Source organism: Centroberyx affinis, unplaced genomic scaffold, assembly GCF_046629955.1.
Source record: "Centroberyx affinis isolate AG114_WGS23_722 - 3 ecotype Tasmania unplaced genomic scaffold, CSIRO-AGI_Caff_v1 ptg000474l_1, whole genome shotgun sequence".
Taxonomy (NCBI): Eukaryota; Metazoa; Chordata; class Actinopteri; order Beryciformes; family Berycidae; genus Centroberyx; species Centroberyx affinis.
In genome coordinates this window covers 86295-105747 of record NW_027279132.1, presented here as the reverse complement: position 1 = coordinate 105747, position 19453 = coordinate 86295, and the positions used below count along the sequence as shown (strand labels likewise).

The 19453-nt window shown below is 44.0% G+C and overlaps 1 protein-coding gene across 1 annotated transcript in view; it reads left to right on the top strand.

Annotated features, from left to right (window-relative positions):
* The first annotated feature begins 324 nt into the window (after positions 1–324).
* Positions 325–19453, top strand: part of LOC139642397 (triple functional domain protein-like) — an 80023-nt gene continuing 60894 nt past the window's right edge. The window contains exons 1-2 of the mRNA XM_071517212.1: positions 325–585; positions 18239–18289. Coding sequence (XP_071373313.1) covers positions 516–585; positions 18239–18289 — 121 coding nt within the window. The 5' untranslated portion in view covers positions 325–515. The remainder of the gene's footprint in view (positions 586–18238; positions 18290–19453) is intronic.

Below are 19453 nucleotides of genomic sequence, written 5' to 3'. Positions count from 1 at the left end.
GTTTGCTGCTTCATGACTCATTAGTTTTAAAATCCATGCGTTTCACACTGTAAGTTGCCCGTGCCACGCACGCACGCATGCACGCACGCACACAGACACACACAGACACACACAGACACACAGACAGACACACACACACACACACACACACACACACAAACAGAGTGACCGTCGTTCCTTGATGACCCACCGTCTGCTCGTTTCCGAAGGCTTACGGAGATTCACCGAGCAGCGACCCGGCCCCTCCCGCCCCCTCCTCCCAGCTACAGCGACTCTCCCCTCGGCTCCACTCCGAGGAGGAACCCGGTGCCCCCCGGCTCTTCGTTTCCAATTACGTTACCCCAAGATGGAGGTCTGCAGATGGCACTGCTAGCGTCTCGGAGTCACCGTAACCGTCCGTGTGTCTTTACTGACGCTTTTGTCAGGACTGAAGTGATTTTGTGTCGTCTTTTTGTCGATTTTTTGGGGAATCTACTTTGGAGATAACCGAGCTCCAGATCCGGGTTGTGGCAGCCATGAGCTCCGGGGAAGGAGCGGAGGAGACGGCGAAGGACGCTGCCGACATAGCGGCGTTCTTCAAGACTGGTAAGCCGAAAATGAGTGGGAGAGGTGGGATTGAGCTCCATCGAGAGCCGCTCCCGTTGGTCGCGCTACATGAGGGACATTGTTCCCGTCTGTGTTGTCTGTTTTTGGGGGGCTCAGACAGTGGAGGATGGCGGAGGCTTTAGCTGAAGTATTTTACGACTATTGTCACAAACGGAATGAGTACAAATAACAATGGCCCTCATAGGAATGGAAATAACCGAAAAGAGCTTTCTTGTATGTATTTATAACCATTAGCTTGCCCTGAACGTGTAGCCAGGCAACGTTAGCTAGAGCGCTAAGGTCCCGAGGTCTATTATCGGACACTATTTTGCTAGATTTGCTGAGATTTCATCCTTTTCGTATAACTAACTTTCCAGTAAAACCACCGGTTTAGCCAGTTTACCTTCCAACAAACGACCGATAAACAACGCCAAAGTAGTTCTAAACCAGTCGTTTATGTAACCTACGTATTTTTTTCTTGTGATTGACCATTACTGATGCGGTGTATAAAACCTCAGGACTCAAACTCCCGAGTCCATTATCGGACCAAGCCCGGTGGTAGCTAATACATAATGCCTGTTATTGTTTTTACCATTTCCTGGTATTACTTCCCCTTTCTAATGTAGCTATATGTTGTCAAAATGGGGATATGAGCTGTAGCATTGCCCACTGATACAAGGTTTGATAGTCTGGGAAACACAAGGAACCGCAATCACAGATTATCCGTCCAGGACAAGCCTGGGCGGATGAAATTGACTTTGCAGTAGAAAAGCGTGTGTATAGTTACAAAAAAGCGTATGGGTAATATGGAGCTATTTGAAGTCTGTTTGTTGTCCAGATTGTGCGGAATAAGGAAAGAAGCACGTCAGACGTGTCCGATAATGGACCTATGTCTGTTAACTAACTAGTTTTCACACCAGGTTCCATGCTAGCTTTAGCCCGTAAGCTAACGTCATTCTCAGTCATCAGTGAATCCTCTCTGCTTAAGCTAACGAACGCTAGCTAGCTATTGCTAGCCTGCCAATGAGTTGGCAAAGCTGGCGTGTTATCCAAACAGCATCTTATCGGGTAAAATACAAACATAAATAATGCCTGTTTATATTAAATTCACTCTCCTACTAGCTCCGTGATTGTTGTTTTGTGTCCTGTCAAAAATGAACACAACCCGACGAGCTATGTAAACAATACATGGCGTGGCACATACAGCCCTCGGTGTGCTCTGTGCAGGATAAGCTAGCGATGTAACATTAACTATCCAGGCCAAAAAGGTAGCTTTTTGTTAATATCACGGCTCGGTGTGTGCGGCAAAACCCCAGAATGTGGTGTTTGCATTAATTTATTCACTCACACAACCAAACTGCTGCTTTAGACATGGTTAGATGCTGTTTAGTTGCACGCATAGATTGCTAACATTAGCTAACTAGGCCAATATGTCAGCAAAGACTGGTACTTGAAGCCCTAACATGGGCCTTACATTGATTTAATAGGCTACAGCAGCGGCTCCCAAAACTGGGGTCCGGGGACCTCCAGGGGCCCTTCAGGGGGTTCCAGGGGGTCTTCAGCATATGAGGAATAAACTATTATTCTACCCAGCAGAGGTGGCACAGTGAGAATGTACAATGATGACTGATTTAATTATTGGTTTCAATGTCCCCACCGTATGTATATCATAAACAGATACAAAATTATGTATAAAATGCTAACTAACTACAAACATCTTAAATGGGGTTCCCTGGGACAGCCTTGTGAAATGGCGGTCCATGTTCGAATGCTTATCTATTTGTGAGTGCTTGACATGAAAAAGTTGGGGAGCCCCTGGGCTACACTTAGGTATGCCAGATTACCCTCTAGCTCTGTTCACTGACTGTAAGCAAGTATTAGATCCAATGCCCGATCTCATGTCTGCCAATTTCATCATCTAACTCGGCTTGCTTTGGTAGCTTGTTAGAATGACGGGCTGCGTATACCCGAAAACAAGATTCTCCCTGAACCGTTTGCTGTTTTTGTGTGTTGATGAGGTTGGTCGATCACTTACCCCCCTCCCTAATTTCTCCCACATTAAAATTGAACATTGCTAACCTAAAAATCTACATTAGAATATCTTGACAGAGTTGTAGAAACACCCAGGTAGAATAATAGTAGTTTTGAGTTTTTCTTTCTTGGTGATGTGTGTGTGTATGATATTGAAATATTTATATGGAATGTGAGACAAAACTAAAAGTGTGAGAATAGTAAGACACTATGTGTGTTGTTCACAAGCCAAATCACTGGCTGTTCCACGAGTGCAATGTCGTGTGTAGGACTACTGTGGTAGAACTGAGATTTTGAAGGAGAGGGGTGTAAACAAGGAGAAGAAGGCTGAGTATTGACATCCAGCCTCTGGCTCCTGTGGTTTTGTGTCTCTAGCTAGATAATAAGCCACAGAGGGAAGTTCAGTATCCGCATTGAGCTGATCTCTGATGGCCTCCTCTGAGAGAGACAAGAGGCATCCAGGCATGCTGTAGCTTAGCTGCAACCACACTTGTTAGTTTTGTTGATACCGCAGCCATTCTGCTTCAAACTGTTGATCAAATCTGTTGTTTGTCTGTTGAATAATTTCTTTTTTGGGAAACAAACCTTTTCTTATTACTGGTATCTGCTGCAGTTATAACAGCTGCTGTGGTTTATAAATTGCTCTTTAACTGTAATTACCTTTGTTTGGGACAGATAATAGAGGTTTCATTGTCTTTACATTTTTCTAGCAGTCATTGCACCGCCACTAAATTAATATCACAGAAATGGCCACTTTCAGGTGAACTCTGTTTGGAAGAGAAAAAGCACAGAGGACTTGATGTAAAGTCCGGTTTTTCTCAGGTGGTTCTGTTGAGCTGTGGTTATTATGGGATGCCGCTTCAATATTGTTGTGCCCCCCTGAGAGCGCCTGGCAACCAGCGGTGGTGTGCTGATGTCACTGCGAGCAACAGGACTGTGATTGACAAGGCCACCTACGTGTGAGTGTGAGAGTGAGAGAGAGATGAGTGGGCATAATGATTAGTATGGATGGACAGATATTTACTGTCAACATGAGATTAGGTCTGCCTAACAGTGATTTGTCTGCTCCAAAATGCAAGCATTGTCCATTATCTTTGCGTCACAAACAGTGTGTAGCATCAAAATCTGTTTTCTAAGCTATAATAAGCTATAATATTCTATAATGTATGATAATTAGTCAAATCAGTTTATGTTTGTTTTTCTGTTTTGTTTTTTCGAATGGCAAAATAACTTGCCCACGGCAGGTAAACAAAAGCAAGAAAAACATTTTTGGACAGACAAAACATGAGAAACATACTGTATCATTAATAATGTATGTACTTTTCAAACAGGTAAAACACAACAGGAAAGAAAATGAAATGCAGAGCAGAGAAGTAGCAGGCTATTTACTAATGCACAGAAAATGCCTTGCTGTAAAGGTTTTTAGACTTTTTTTTCCCCCAGAGAGAATACCATTACTGAGTGATTTTATAATGTTAAAAATGAGTTATGGTTATTGGCTCAAAAACACTTCTAATTGGAGCATCCTTGGCAGAGGGCTTGTTTTGAACCAGTCAGCCCAGTGGTGAAACCAGTAGTGAAACCACTCCTAGGCCTGAGTATGGATCGGCCACCGCTGGCTTTGTACGCAGAGCTGGTTGGAAGGCTTGAGTGTCACTTCAGCACTCCCCTCCTCTTTTGTCTTGCTCCCGAACTTCCTCCTCGTCGATCTGGGAATCTTGTTCTGACATGCACAGGTTTGAGTGTCTCGCCACAGGCTACGCTTTTCTACCCCCCCCCCCCCCTTCCCCTCCCTCCATCTCCATCTCCATCTCTTTTTCCATGTCTTGGCGTCGGGTCCCTTTGTCTTTCCCATGCACTCCCTCTCTGCCTTCTTCCTTACTGCCTGTGCGTCTGCCCGCCCCGCCGCCTGAATGCTCATCCGCCTATGTCTGTTTCTTGTTTTCTTGCCTCCCTCGTTCTCGTTGCCTCGTCTCGGGCTTCTCTGTCATGATGCAAAATGACAACTAATAAAAAAAAACCGAGCTCCTCCCCCCCCCTCTCTCTCTCTCTCTTCCCCCTGTCTTCCAGACTGGAATTAATACCTAGGCCTCGGAGCTCAGGAACAGGGAGTTCTGTTGTGGCATGTTGTCAATCATCGAGTTATTCCACTACAAACACATCCTCGGCTACACCGATGACTAACAGGCAGATTGTGTATTGTTTTCATACAGTTATTACATGGTGGTAGAGTGCGGTATTACTCACGCTGAGCAAAACTGCAGTTTGCACTCACAGGTCTTAATGAATGAAAGTTTAGAGGCCGCAACATGCCGTTCGCAAGGTTGGTCGGTATGTGTTTGAATGGGCTTCGGTGTGTGTGTGTGTGTGTGTGTGTGTGTGTGTGTGTGTGTGTGTGTGTGTGTGTGTGTGTGTGTGTGTATGCAGTAAATGTGTGTTTGTGCGAGAGAGCGAGTGAGACAGACAAGAGAGAGAGAGAAATCTGATCCAGAGCTTGCACTTATGACTCAGGCCCATTCACCCACGCTGAGGTCTGCACACACACACACACACACACACACACACACACACACACGCACACACACACACACACTGAGACTAATGGATATTGATCCAGGAGATGGAGACTGATTGAGGTCCCTCAGTAAAGGTTTCCTCCAGGCCTGAAGCTGCCAAGTCAGAGGCAGAGCAGAGGCTAAAGCCTAATGCCGTCCAAAGCAGACTTCCTTTAGTCATCTATGTTTAAGGGATGCAGGCAAGCAGAGGATCAGCGATCAATACAGATGAATGAATGAAGGGAAGGTTGGCCGTCACTGCAGTTCGCTCCTCGCTCGGTACGTAAGGCAAGACTTATCTTCGCTTGACTGGGTGTTCGAAACTTCTGGAAACACGGGAAACTGCCCACTTACCTTTTACCGATCTTCAGTACATTCTGGGGCTGAATATGAGATGGAAAGGCAGGTTTTTCCCTCCAAATGTGTCACGTTCACCCCCAGATTTAAAGCAAAAATGAGCGGAATTCAGCCGTAAAAGAGGCTTCAGAGCACAGAAAGCAGTGCAGGGGAAAGAGAAACTGTAAGATGCTCAGTAATCGGGGTAAATGTTTCCGACACTCAGACATCATGTGGTTCGCAGCGCAAGGGGCTTCGTGATAGGCAGCCACTGTTCTCTCTCTCTCCCTCTCTCTCTCTCTCTTTCTCACTTTTCTCACTCTCTGACATACACACACACACACAGAGGCACTTCCTCTGATTTGCCATTCTCACTGACCCTGTCTCTCTTCCCCTTCCCATCTCGTCTTCTCCCTGTCTTTGTACTATTAAGGTCGCGGTGACCTACATTCAGTGTGGCTCCCCTACAGTGAGCAGCCAGGTACACACACACAGACACACACACACTGGTACACATTGTCAGGTACTACACACACACCTGTAATACTAAGTAACTATTGTTGTGCAAAGAGAGGGAGAATCATAATAGAATGGAGATCGGCTAAAGGGAAATATGGTGGTTGAGAGTTTGTAGCCTTTTATTTAGTCAGACAGGTTCAATCAAGAGCAAATGGATGGCCTGGTACAAGGCCTTTTAGTAGGGGCTGCAAATTAAACTAAAACATGGGGATAAACAACACTCCCTCCATTAAAACTGTTCCCTTTATTGTGGCCTTAAAAATGTGATGTTTTGGTCACAAGGACATTCATCCGTTCAAATTAAACGCAAATACAACGCAGAACACATGGTAACGAGACCTGCAGAAACAGTTGTAAACCAAACAATTGTAAACAAGCAAGGCTGGGAATTTCAGCTAATTTTATCACAAATAAATGAAGCTGTGTACATGAGTGGTTTTAGAAATAGCAATATTCCAAATAATACATAACTGACAGCTATCTGTGGACTCAGTTGTAACCTAACTGCATTTCCATCATGTCCATGATTAGCATCCTGTGTCTGTCATGCACTAACAGATCTGCAGTATGTATAAAATTGCCACTTAGCCTTGTACTGAACCAGAGAAAGGCAAGAGAAATGAGAAAATTGGGGTAAAATGCTAAAAATATCAGAGTAGGTTGGTAAATTTTGTCTAACTAAATTATTTAAATTGTTGACTCCTGATTTCCCCATGAGTAGCCGTGCAAACATGTAATCATTCCCATCCCTAATAACAGGTGCGGGTGCATTAAATATTAAAGGCAGGTTACGGCTAGCCAAACAAGCCGGAGCCCTCTCAGTCTGCTGTAAGGTCAGTTCTGCAGGGAGGACTGGGGGATTTTCTCTTGTCTGAATCATCTTCTGTTGAAGGCCTGAGCAGTGCGACCAAATGGTTGGTAAATAATTTGTATTCAAACAGAGGGAGTTGCCCTTCTCCTCTGTTCAATGGGTCGAATGGCACCGCAGACCAGGATTAACAAACTTAACCCATCATGTGCTTGATGCAAAATGTGTGTTCGAGTCAGAATACAAGAAAAATGTCCAAGAGGGACTGGGATTTTTCAAAGATACACGCTATACAAACAGTACCTGTAATTACATGACATCTCTTGACCTCTTGTTGCTGGCTACATTAAAGAAACTTTGAACTCGTAACATTTTTATAGGAAACAGTCTAGTTAGAAAGTTCCAGTGAACAGCAAACAGCAGCCAGATCAATCACAGCACAGAAATGTGTAAGCTGTACTGGGAGATACGGTGGTTTGTTAGGCTTGTTAGTGATGTTATTACCCATGAAAGCAACTGCTGAAATAACATGCAGGATGAAGTCCTTGAAAGCACAATGCAGTTTGACAGGGACACCTAGAATCAAGAGTAGGCTAAGGTGATATTGCCAAGGCTATGGGTGCTTTCAACAGGGTGTCACAGGCTGGGCATTAGTAAATATGAACCAGAGGATATTTTGTTGGGTGTATAAAGATAGACCATTTTGGGGTTCCGTCAACCCCAAAAGACTCAATTCCTTGATTGTTTTGAGAATTGTTTCCAGAAAACTGTCTTGCACTACTATTTGATGTTTGAATTTCTGTGAATGTGAAGCAGAGTGTTGCCAAAAAAGAGCGTACATGCTTAGTTAACTTTCCCTGGACAAATACATGTAAAAAAAAAATGGTGGTAAACCTGATGCCAAGATCTGATGCAACATCAAGTTGCTCAAGGCGCTCTGTGCTGTTGAACTGTGCATCATATCACCAGCATGGTCATCTAGGTTTACTTTGGCAGTGATGGTTCCAGTACAAACGATCTAGATTTGCATGCTTAGCTTTGCTCTGTTGGATGACTGGGAGTGTGCTGTCCAACTAGTTTCATGAGGTGACTAAAGAGGTAAACTCGTCATAATAGCAGTCGGGGGATGGCAGATGTCTTCCGGACTGAACCACGCTAACCTTGTTTTTGGAAGCGATCAGATAGAGGCTCAGATAGAGGTTAAATGTGGAGAACTGATAGCGGACGTCACAAAAAACAATGTTAACGGCAGCAGTATGAACGGGAAGGAATCAACTGATTACAAATCTATCTTGTACAATGTAAATGAAGGGAGCTTCCACTAGCACATGCACTGTTATTGACGCAAATGGAGAAATTATTGATGCAAATTGAAGATTTGGGCACTACCATGGTACCAGGCAGAGGCAAAGAGGGGGGAAAAAATGCCATGACCTCACAGATCGGGCTCTGCTGAATACATAGTCGGAAACAAGGCCCACAGATGTTTGGGCCGAGTAATTTTCAGTCAGGACGGAGTGATCGACTGCATCAAAAGCCGCGAAGCGAAATGAATGGCAGCACCATGTTGTTTGTCGCCCGAGGCGTGCATGATGTCAGCGTGAACTTTGAGAGTACCAGCAGTAATACAACCCTGAACCAGGACAAAAAAAAGCAGATTGCATTTCGGGGGGGGGAACAGCGTTCACTTCCCCAATAATCAGTCAGTTGCTTGTAAACAAGTTTTGTTTGTCTGTGGATGTGCCGTACATGGCAATGTGAAGAGCGGCCAGTAGCAGCTTACCAATGAGGTGGAACAGGATTTAGGCAGCACTTTGAAAAGGTTGATGAAAAAGGTGGAAAGTTGACCCTCTATGCGTAGTTATGCTGCATTGAAGTCCACTAGATTTGGTAAGATTGCCATACACGGACATGTTGATAGTATAAGAGCTGCATAAGAGAGAGAGAGCGCAAGAATATATAGCCATGTATACACAATAATATATACAGAATATTTTGATACCAGAAAGTCAGTATGTTGTATTGAGCACATTGCTGTTCCACTGAGAGAGTGTGGGAAAACAGACAGGCCAAGAACTGTTTTACAAGAAGTTGACTTACTGGTTACTTACAGCGTTATAGTGTGTTTGAGAGCAGAACGATGTAGCAGCAGTACAACAAGTCCCTGTCCCTGCATGTGTGTGTGTGATGGTGCTGGCTCTAACAGCATTAGGCATGCTAGAGGTGAGAGTTCATTGGATTACACACACTGACCTAATCTAATCTGGTGTTTATTCTCTGGGATTACTGTGTGTGTTTGCATACGTACGCGAGAGATGGAGGGAACACAAATAAATTAGGGGAGTAAATGGTAAGGTAGGTAGGAAGTTCGGTAGGTGGGTTTGTGGTAGGTCAATGCATGTGGCCATACACACACACACACTAGCAGACTAGGACAAGACTAGGCCTAATTTGAAGTCTAAAGGCTGTAGTGTAACCGGAAACAGAAGGGACACATTTTGCCACCACATAAGAATTAAATAGAATAAAGACAGCTTTTTGTGCTAAAGGTGGATGTCTCGTCCTGCTTTTACAGTATATCCACCAAGCAAGGCTGAGCCAGGAGTCTGTTACCATGGTAACAACAGCTACCATGTCTGTCCATCCGAGCTATGTTATGTCCTGACTAAAAGGCCCATGTAAACCAGGCCAGCCTGCAAAAAGCCTGTGCTATCAGTGTGTTTTTGCCATGCACGCACACACACACACACACACACACACACACACACACACACAGGTTACCACCCAGATATAGACCAGATACGACCAGAGGCCAGCTGATAAGAGCTAAGAGTGAGAGTCAGCTTTTATGATCCTGATACTGGCCACCAGGTTCAAGGATAGATTGCGTTTATATTACAGTCTGTGTTGCCAACACCAGTGGAAAGAGTTTTGAAATCATTTGCCACTTCTCCACAGTAACTAAAGTGTTTATAAAACATGACCAAAAGGCCCATTTCCTCATTTATCACTACAGCCCAGGCAACAAAGTATCTGATTGTAATCCAGGTGTATCCGCACCCGAGATGCACTGAAGATCCGATTAGGACACATTAACAACAGAGTGTAAATGCAGTGTATCTCTAATCCACATATAGACACCAGAGAGACAGAAATAAACAGGCAGGAGGCTGCTCAGATTGTAACATAATTGTCAAATGTGGATCATCAGGACACGTGAATCGGGGACAAGCGGGACAAGGCATTTACAGTCAGTTTCAAAGGATGTAGATACTATGAGAGGAAGTGACATGCACAGCAATCTGTGTTTTGGCGAGGGAAAGAGAAATCCAAATTCATTGTGTATACTGGTGACACATTTTAATGTCAGACACAAATGTCATCCAGCTAAATCATATCTAGACACAACCCAGATTCGAGACACATGTTAATGCCAAGTGGAAAAAGGGCCGTTGAGTGACATGAATAATGAATTACCCCTGGCTAGTGCTGTTTTGCCCCGTTGGTTTAACAGCTATTGTAAAGCCTAATAATGTAAAATATATGGTATTAGCCCATTTGAGCCAGTTTTACTCTGTATTCCCAGTATTATCTGAGACAAACTCCTAACTGTTGAGCTGCTTTGAGCATATTTGTCAGCCAGGGAATTGAACTATTAAGACGTTTGTGATATAAATGAAGGAGTTTCTGTTTTGTTTGAATCCCCCTCTCAACTACTGAAACACACACACACACACACGTGCACACACACACACACACACGCAAACCTCTCGCCTCTCCGTGTGTTTATAAAAAGGAGGTTGTCCCACTTTCCCTCTCGTCTGCCGCGCTCTCGTTCGGTAATTTCTCCGGCGTGATAGCTAATTGGTGTGAGCTCGGGGAAAATTTGCAGCCCCGCCGCCATCTCTTAAAACAAGCTGGAACGAGAGAGGGAAAAGAGTCGAGGGGGCAACGAGAAAAATGGAGAGAAGATGGAGAAGAAGGAGAAGACAGGAGGTAGGTTGGAGGAGGGGGGTGGGGGGGGGGGGGGGGGGGGGGGGGGGGGGGGGGGGGGGGGGGAGTTTGCCAGGGGGGCGTGAATTCACGTGTGCTGATAACCATTTTCTTCACGCATTCTTGTTAACCGAACATAAACAATAAGCCTTGGAGGGACTGAATGATTTTATTGTCCCGTAAGAAGGAAGAGAAGGAAGTCCATTCAGCGCAGGTGGGAGAGAAAGGTGAGAAAGTGCAAGGAAAAACCAAAGACAGAGAGAGAGAGCAGAGAGAGAGAGAGAGAGAGAGAGAGCTTGGGAAGATAATGAAGAGAACTGAAGTGTAGATGGACTGGCAGGCTGTGTGAACACTTTCTACTGGGTAATGAAAGTGGTCAAAAGAGGAGCTGAATTGGCTTGCAATTGATTAGGATCGGCATGAAAGATTTGCCAGAATGGTCTCTGCTCCTATTTTGAGAGGAGAGAGACTAAGAGACTGAGAGAGCGAGAGGGAACTAAACTAGGACAAGTCCTGAAAGACCATTGTACTCCTTTTTTTTCCTTTGGGTCTCCAGTGCATTCAAAACTGCTATCTCACTGTTGCCCTCCCCATCGCTCTCGCTTTCTCTCGCCGTCTCTTTCTCCGACTACTTTTCACCCCCTTTTCTCTCTCTCGCTAAGGGCCAGTAACCCGGAGAGATCGATCCACTGTAAACAGTCAGTGGCCACTTTGTTTGTGCCCCAAAGCAGTGGCAAGGGACCACCGGAGTCCTTGAGGGGGTCCCGGGGGTTCCCCTGGCAAAATGAGGAGTAGTTTAAAGCAGCGGTCTTCGGTCCTCGTCCTCCGGAACCCAGAGCGCTGCTGGATGTCATTCTAGCCATCTAATCAGGGACTGATTTACACCTGGGACGCCAGTAGCACCACAAACTTGAGATGGCACTGTTGAGTCCGGACTTTCCTTTACATCTCCAGTCCCACCGTGGACCTGCTCTCTTCCTGGTTGCAAAACATGATGCCTTCCTCCATGGACACGCAAAACACTGATATATCCAACAACTAATCACCCACAAAGGCAGTTTTGAAAGTAACGTTTCAAAGTGTCCGGCAGGTCATGGCAAAATTTGCGCGACTCTCCTCAAACCCCCAGCAGTGGCGAGGCACATTTCCAGCAGCAACAGCAGGTTGTTTGGAATAACTAGAAGAAGAACTGGGTAGTCAGCATGAGCAGTGATAGCCACCATGGCTGAACAGAAAAAAAGAAAAGAGAAACTCAAACTGCATCAACAGAAAGTCCAAGGAAAAATCTTTTTAGTTTGATTGACAAGTGATCTTTGGGAAGTGCGGTGCAGAAACACCACAGCAATGAGCGCTGAGTACCAAAGATGTTGCCAAAATAATAACAAATCTCGTGGATTATCACTTAAATTTCAGCATTCCTTGATTTGAAGTTGGCATCATGAGAAAATGTCAGGAATGTTTATTTTAATCAGAGGTTTCACTCTCTCCATTGCTATCTCCCCACCTACAGTATAGACATATAGATGTATGGACACATCTTCTCAGGTGGGGGTTCCTGAGGTAAAATCCTATCAAATGGGTGTCCGTGGCCTAATGTGTATCTATCTGTGCAAGCCTTGACATGTAAATGTTTGCTACCCACTGTATGCCTCCACACTCTCCAAGAGAGCATTGACAACTGGGTATCGTTCATTGTTTTACTGCCTCACGACTCGCATTTTAGTCCGTGAGCCAGACAATAGGCATGTTTAAATGAAAGGGGGTCTTTCCTTGTTGCGTATGAGTCAAACGATGAGTGTGCCTGCCGAGAAGGGGAAGGCAGGGGCCCGTGGAAAGGGTGGTCTCGTGTTGATGTGGGCCCAGAGAGGCAGTCAGAAAGAGAGTGTATCAGGACAAGAGAGAGCTGTCTGCGGAAAAAGAGCCAGAGTCAGGATACAGTATAGCCAGTGTTTAACAGAGCCGAGGTCCCGGTGAGTTCACTGTATCTAAGTGTGTGTGTTTGTGTGCTTGTGTGTTTAGGAGAGGGGGGGTGCAGTGGAGAGTTCGGAAGTTTTATGGGATCAGGTCGGTTGCATTTTTGCTTTGTCATTTCCTCAACGGCCGTTAGATGTGTGCGTGATCTGTTTAACTTTATCCAAACAGCTTGGCTGACGTACTAGCAGTGGGCTTATCCTACTATGGTCTGTAACAAAGTTGACTGTGGTTGTGTGTGTGTCTGTGTGTGTGTTTGTGTTTGTGTGTGTCTGCGTCTCTGCCTGCCTGCACACATGTGCTGTTTTTTTAATCTCATGTTTGTCTGTGTGTGTTTGACTTCTGGCTTGGCCACAAGTCCTATTGTTTAGATTGTGATAAGATGTGGGCAGCGGCTACTGCAGTACAGTATTACAGTGTTGCACACTGTGGCTGAAGTGGACATATTTGGCACTGCAAATATGCGAAGTATGTTGGTGTTTGGTCTTTCTCCGGCCTTCCTTTTTTTTCCCTCTTTCTCTTTTATCTCATTCTCTGTTAAGCTCACCCAGGTACGGGACTTTGGTCCTGGTAGAGAAAATTCTTTTAAGGCGATGGGATCTCTGTGCTCCTCTTTACTGCTCATTCCTGCTTTCCTGCAGTTTCTCTGTGTGTGTGTGTGTATGAGAACCTCTCCCATATGTACATGAGGCCCTGTGGCATTAGTCAAAGGTGGTTGTTGTTGTCAGCATGTTTGCTCATGTGTAGTTTTATGCGTACTGTGCTGCAGTATGTTCACTTTGGGAAATCACCACCAACCAAATGCTATACCTTGTCTGTATCTAGTAAGTCTTACTTAGGTGCCACTTTGGCAGGCAACCAATGATCATATGGAGTCTTATTCTATTTTAAAGACCTAGTTAGCTGGTAAAAACAGCAGGGTAATAATGTGATATGTTGTTGATCCCTGTAGGAAATTATCTTTTCTCTCACTCCCCTCCTCCACAGGGAGGTCAGAGGTCAGGGTCAGCTGCAGAACAGCAACCCTGGAACTGGAAGGAGCTCAGTGTGTTGCTCAGTGACACTTCAGCAGGGCAGATGTGTGTGTTAGCGAGTGTATGCATGTGAGCAAGGGCGGTGTTCCCGTAGGGCTGGGTGAAAATAATGTGTACACCAATTGCGATTGAGTTATTTTCTGGTTCAGAATCAACTGATAACTGATAACCCAGTTATCTTACAACTACTTGCTTTTATAAAGATTCTGCTGCTTTAGGTATCACTCTAGCATTCATTTCACTGTGACTTCCATAAGTACGACTGCCATACTGCACTTGTTCAATAGTAATGGTGCACACCATTACGCAAGCACCAGCAAATCACAACACAGATGTTTGGGTGCATTTCAAATTTACAAACATAAATAAGTAAGTAAGACACCAGTTGGATGTTAAATCTGACAGAACTGAGCATGTTTACTGGTGTGTATGTTAAAATTTGACCCCAAGTTCAGCTCAGTAGAGCACAAAGAGATGTGCACACAAGTCACACAACATTGTTTACATTCAATTAGCCTGAAATAAAGGAAAGGACATTCAGTTTGTTCCCCAAACCATATCAGTAATGTGTATAGTCCCATAGCACAATACTAAAAAGATTCATTGTATAGTTTGTATTAATTTACTGCAATTTCCAGTCCTATAAAATGTATAAAGTATCGATCCTGTGTGAAGTATCAAGATTAAAACTGAGTTGTATCGTGAGGTTCCAACCCTATATTCAGTGGAATCACTACCGGTTCCTCTTTCCCATCATGCAGCAGTCAGTGAGGTCATAACAGGAAGAGGAAGTCTTAATCAGAGCAGAAGTGAGTGTGTGTCATGGATGTATTAAACTATGGATGAGGCATTCAAAGATGGCGGCCCATTCATTCCAATGAAAGTTGCTCACCCAGCGCATACGCCGAAAAAGTTTCTACGACTCCTACTTCCGTGGCCGACAGCACCTGCGCAGTAGTGTTTTTCTTGGCCCCGCCTATCCCACATGAACGAGTCAAGCGGCGTTCTCGTAGCGTCCGTGACAACGGCGCGTTCATGTGCAGCTTTCTAGGTTCTAGGTTCTAGCTTCTGATTGACTGTTGCTGCTGCAGACTCGGCTCTTCGGGGAAACCGTCGTCCAGGTATGACTCTATCATTTATTCAATCACAGAACATTTGCTTTATTTGTATAAATCTTACATCCGATGTGAAGTGATTCAGTCTGGATAAAGTTGAGCTAAGCTAACGATGGTAATAACGGTTAGCATAACGAGACGGAGTCAGCTAACATAACCATGGGTTAACGTCAGGCAAGTTAAACAAATTAAACTCAGTTAAACATAGAAATGTTGGTTAGATCATAGACTAAACTTTGCATTTGTGATGTATGCTCCACTCCTGTTGCTCCACTTGTGCTGAACGTTGTCTTGTGTTTCTCACAGGGAGTCAAGTTCATGCTACACATCGCTAGCCAGGTCCATGTCAAGGGTTTACTCGCTTAACCAGGTGAGGAGATTTATTTTGAACTTAATTTAGAGCATTATCGATGTGAGATGGTTCACATCGGTCATAGATAGTAATGACTTGGTAGCTTTTTCACCTCTACTGGAGCCAGTGCTTCACAAATTAAGTACTTTTCACCCTGTGCTGTAACGTTAATCATCATGATGATGTATGCTAACTGTTTTCTGTCAGACACTGAGCCGCAGATACTTACTGCAGTTTCTTCTGTTACAGAAACTCCTGCTCTTCAAGAACCACTGACACTTCTCTGGAAAATGCTCCCAAAGAAATTAACTTATTTATGATGTCTACATGTATTTAACATGTAGAATGGAACGTGTTTTGAAATAAATCTTTACTTTACATATAACAGTTTGTCTTGGATCATCTCTTAAATAAGTCTTAGATGTCATCACTCTGTAGTCCATTGCCCTCAAATTACTGTTCCATCTCCATCTTACCTTGGTTATTACAATTACGTTATTACACTTACAACAGTGTGAGTAATTTCTGACAATATTGACTAAAGCCACACATCTAGACCACATAGTCCAAGTTAACCAACTTGCTGTTGCCTCAGTGTATAGATAGTATTACTTGTAGCCATTATTATTCTGCTGCATGTATTGATTTAATCCATGGGACTGAACTACACTGGATCAAAGGTGGGTCACCTCACAACATTTAGTCATGACATAAATATTGGTACTCTTATCAAACACAGTCCTATATGAACAGTGTATGAAGATAGGTTTGCATTATGCAACTTAGATGTAAGGTTTGCTAGTGAAAAAAAAATCAGTTAAATTATTATCATTGGGAATATTCTAGGTTTGTTGTGTCACACCAAGGTTTAATTGAGTTTGCAAGTGTTACACTATCTAGACTGTCATAGCAAAATTTCTATAAGCTTGATCTTCCTATGCAGTGCCCAGAAACACACCTGGTTGGAAGAAGACTCAATTCCATTTACATAATAGACATTATCAGTAACTCAAGCAGGTTAACTCAAATTGGACATCTAAATATAAATTTACAGACAGTAATAGAAATGAGAACAACCATCAAAGCCCAAATATATTCATAACTTTAATAGGATAAAGAAAAGTACATAGGCATAGTCTGTGAACGGAGAATTTTGAGATGTAAATAAATATACAATAGTAAGTAGGTGCATATAACTGCATATGCTACATGTAGCTGGTTAACTACAGCAATGTTATAACGTTAGCTAGCTTGCAAGCGACCTATTTAATCAAGAGAGAAACAAAAACAAATTAGAAACCATCCGTTATTGTTCTGAAGTCTTGCCTGTTAAACCTAAGTGTTGGCGGACGTGTAGGTTGAGTTTAATGTGATCTATTTTGATCACATACAGCTAAAAGCCTCCGCTAACAATCAGCTAGCTGTATAGCTTGTCAACAGTGGAAGTAGAAGCGGTGAATGCGCACGGAGCGTTCCCGTGGCCTAGAGGCGCGTTCACGGAGCTCCATAAAATACAGCTTTATACAGCTCTTGGTGGCTTCCAAGGAAAAATGGACCCAATGATTTCAAAATTGATAATTCAAAGACTCCATTTGGACTATGTACTACACCTAGAAAAATTTTCCCGGAGTTTTACAGGTGTTTCTTTCCCCATGTATCTCTATGGGAAAAAGTCTTTTTGGGCCCCATGGCGTCACGTGACTTGCAATACCGGGCTTGGCCACTACGCCAAAATCGCCGCACAGCCCAGAGCTGTTCCTGGGGGCTTGGTGTGTGTGCCAGTGAGTCAGGCAGCCAGTCAGCCGTCCAGCCTGTTTACATGTTGACAACACATGACGCTGACCGACTCTTCCCCCTCCGTCACAGCAGCAGCCTCTGACACAGACAAGCTATAGGCTGGATCAATGGGGTTATTGTAGTATCGGCTGGGAAAGCAGTGCTCCTCAGTCATGGGTTCTGGGGTGATGATAGGATGACTGGTGCATGCGCTGGTCCAGAACATGCTGTTTATGACCGTGTAGGCTAAAAAGATTCAAGAGACTGGATTTGTTGAGGTTAAGCTTAGGTGTAGCATTTGTGAACGTCAATATATCATCAAATGAATTGTGATACCTGGGTTTAATTACCGTAAATGAATGAGACCATGGTCAAGATGATTGGTAGCCTCTATCTCATGCCATGAGTATTGTTAGTATCGTTAGTGCTAGTGTTTTTCAAAATTAAAGTTTTCTCTTTGGCTTTACTCAAGAGGATGTTGGAAGCAGGGCTTGGAACTGGTTCGAGAAACGAAAACGGGAAACAAACGATGATTTACCATGAACAAAAACGGAACAGAAAACTAATTTGAAATCTTTATTACTCCATAATACCGCTTTTTTTTTCATTCTGCCTAATATAAACAGCAAACTACATTTAAGTACAAAAAATAAAATCTGTGGTTCTACATTGCATGCTGGTGCTTCATCCAATCAGTGCACGGTGACCAATTGAAAATCAGTTTCCAGGCCCTGGTTGGATGTGATTTGTGCTTCAGCCTTTCACTAATGGGAAAAATCAAACTCTGAAAGCTCTAGCTCTGTTTGCGCTGGAGGAACAGCAGCCTCTTCCAGTTCTGTGCCGTAAAGCAATCCAGCAGATTTCCTTCCAAATCCGACCTGGTGGCACACAGTGTAAAACTCAGCGTAGAGGCTGGTAGAGGCTGTCAATCTTCTCGGCGATGGTCTCATTTGTTTAAACTCATTATACTAATTGTCTCAAAATCAATGTGGTAATGATGTATTGATGTTAAAATGCTGTATGTAGCAGCTTTAACAATCATTCATCGTCCTCTCCATTGTTCCCTTTGCTGTCGATGGTGAATTTGAATCAGACTGATAGAATTTGCTCTATTTCTGTGTCGGTAATATTTTTTTCTTCACCTCTCTTTTCTCTCTGTACAGACGGTTCCCTCCCTAAAGAGCCAAAAGGAGATGTATCGAGTCAGATAGCAGGTAACACAAACACACGCACGCACACACACATGCACACACACGCATACAAACACGCAACACACAGCGATTCACAATTCCACAGCCGTCTTCCCATCCTCCTTATGTCTGTGTGTGTGTGTGTGTGTGTGTGTGTGGTGGTAGAGGGGTGTGTCTTTTATCTGCTGTGATGTGAAATGTTTATTATGCACAATATGCTGGAATGGTGCACACCCACACCCACACCCACACACACACACACACACACACGGAGGATTCATATTTCAGTGTTCCCAGTGACATCGACAGGTCATCATCAGCCATAATCTGTCACAAGCTGTCACGTCTCCCCGCCTCCCCTTTCCTCCTCTTTTCCTCCTCCCCCTCTCCGCCATCCTCTCCCTCACATCCCGCGTCTCCCACGCTGCGATTGGCTCCCCGCGTCTAGGCGTCCGTCTCCCTAGCGACGGCAGGCTCGCCGCGATCGAGGGTCTGAGATGAGCGATGCCAGCAGCCCTCGTTCCTCTTCCCTCTCCGTCTCCTCTACCCTTTCTTTTCGGTGTTCCCCTACCGCTTCTGCTGTCCTCCCTCTTATGATTTATCCCCCCCAATTTGTCTTTCCTTTATGCCGGAATGATCTTTCTTGCTTTTGAATTCATCTTCTACTCCCATCTCCCTTCCCTACCTGCCACAGCTCTGATCATACAGCACAGAAAGTATTATATTATTATCAGAATAAGCCCTAGTGTTTCCTAACACTAGGGCTGCTATAACTAGAGTTGGTGCGAAATGTCAGTTTGCTGATACGATTAGGTTGATATCAATGTTGTCCACCTCTGATATGATGGATATTCAGTTTGATTACAAGTTTATTGTATAATTGATCAATACTATACTGGTTGTTTATGAGAAGCCCTTAACCTGAATTCATTCTAATGTGATATTTTGTTCAAATGCATTATTATTATCCTGCGTTTCAGTGGAGAGTTTTAGTGTCCCATGGTCTAAATGCTGTTTCAGAGGATTTTCCACCCTGACATGAATATAATTCTGGGGCAAACACTGAATACTGAATCCTTTTTTTTGGCATGAAAATTATGAAGTTTAAAGGTAATGAATATCGGTGCAAAATATCTATATATATATAATCTGTTGGGCAGCTTCAATCCAAAACTAACAGCGTTGGTA